Source organism: Eimeria mitis, genomic scaffold, assembly GCF_000499745.2.
Source record: "Eimeria mitis Houghton genomic scaffold, Emh_scaff2941, whole genome shotgun sequence".
In the NCBI taxonomy this organism is placed as follows: domain Eukaryota; phylum Apicomplexa; class Conoidasida; order Eucoccidiorida; family Eimeriidae; genus Eimeria; species Eimeria mitis.
In genome coordinates, this window is record NW_013571284.1 from 4,673 (window position 1) to 5,521 (window position 849).

Genomic DNA, 849 nt, shown 5'->3' on the forward strand with positions numbered 1-849 from the left:
CGCCTAGATGGAGGCCCTCAAGATGCTGAGGCCAAGGAAAGGCCTCCCAGTCGAGCAGCGGGGTACCAACAAACGGCATCTCTTTTGCTGCTGCTGCTGCTGCTGCTGCTGCTGCTGCTGCTGGATCACCACCACCACCGCCCCCAGCAGCAGCAGCAGCAGCAGCAGCAGCAGCAGCAGCAGGAGAGGTAGATTGTAGTTTGGGTATAACAAAAGAGTCAGAGGGGAGACAGAAGGGCCCCAGGGCCTCTCGTGCTGCTATATAGGCAGCAGCAGCAACAACCAGAGACAGATGAGGCTGGCCGAGCACCCGCTTCTCTGCTGCTAGCACTGCAGCACAACACATACACCAGCAGCAGCAGCAGCAGCAGCAGCAGCAGCAGCAGCAGCAGCAGTAGCAGCAGCATGAGTTTGTTTTGTCTTTTTTAGCAAAGGAAGCAAAAGACAGAAGCAGCAGCAACAGAGAAAAACAGCAGCAGCAGCAGCAGCAGCAGCAGCAGCAACAGCAACAGCAGCAGCAACAGCAACAGCAGCAGCAACAGCAGCACAGTGTACCCCCCTAAAGGCTTGCACGAAAGATCAAGCACAACCGTCAACACACAGAAACCCAGCTAGCTAACTAGCTAGCTGGCCAGCTAGCTAGCTAGCTAGATAGCTAGCTACGTGGCTAGCTAGCTGACTACCTAGCTAGCTAGCTAGCCAGCTAGCTAGCTAGTTAGGTAAGGTAGGGACATAGAGTTAAGGCTGCAGTGGCTCTTTCAAATGGATATGCAGGGCAGTAGCTAGCTAGCTAGGGTGAAGCTATCTAGGACACAGCTAGCTAAGCTACCGCAAGCTAGCTAGCTAGCT

At 54.7% G+C, this 849-nt stretch overlaps 1 protein-coding gene across 1 annotated transcript in view; it reads left to right on the top strand.

The window, feature by feature from the left end:
- Positions 1-7, top strand: part of EMH_0060510 (uncharacterized protein) — a gene marked incomplete at both ends in the record, with an annotated part of 658 nt that extends 651 nt beyond the window's left edge. Inside the window, one exon of the mRNA XM_013497805.1 lies at positions 1-7. Coding sequence (XP_013353259.1) covers positions 1-7 — 7 coding nt within the window.
- Positions 8-849: the final 842 nt, after the last annotated feature.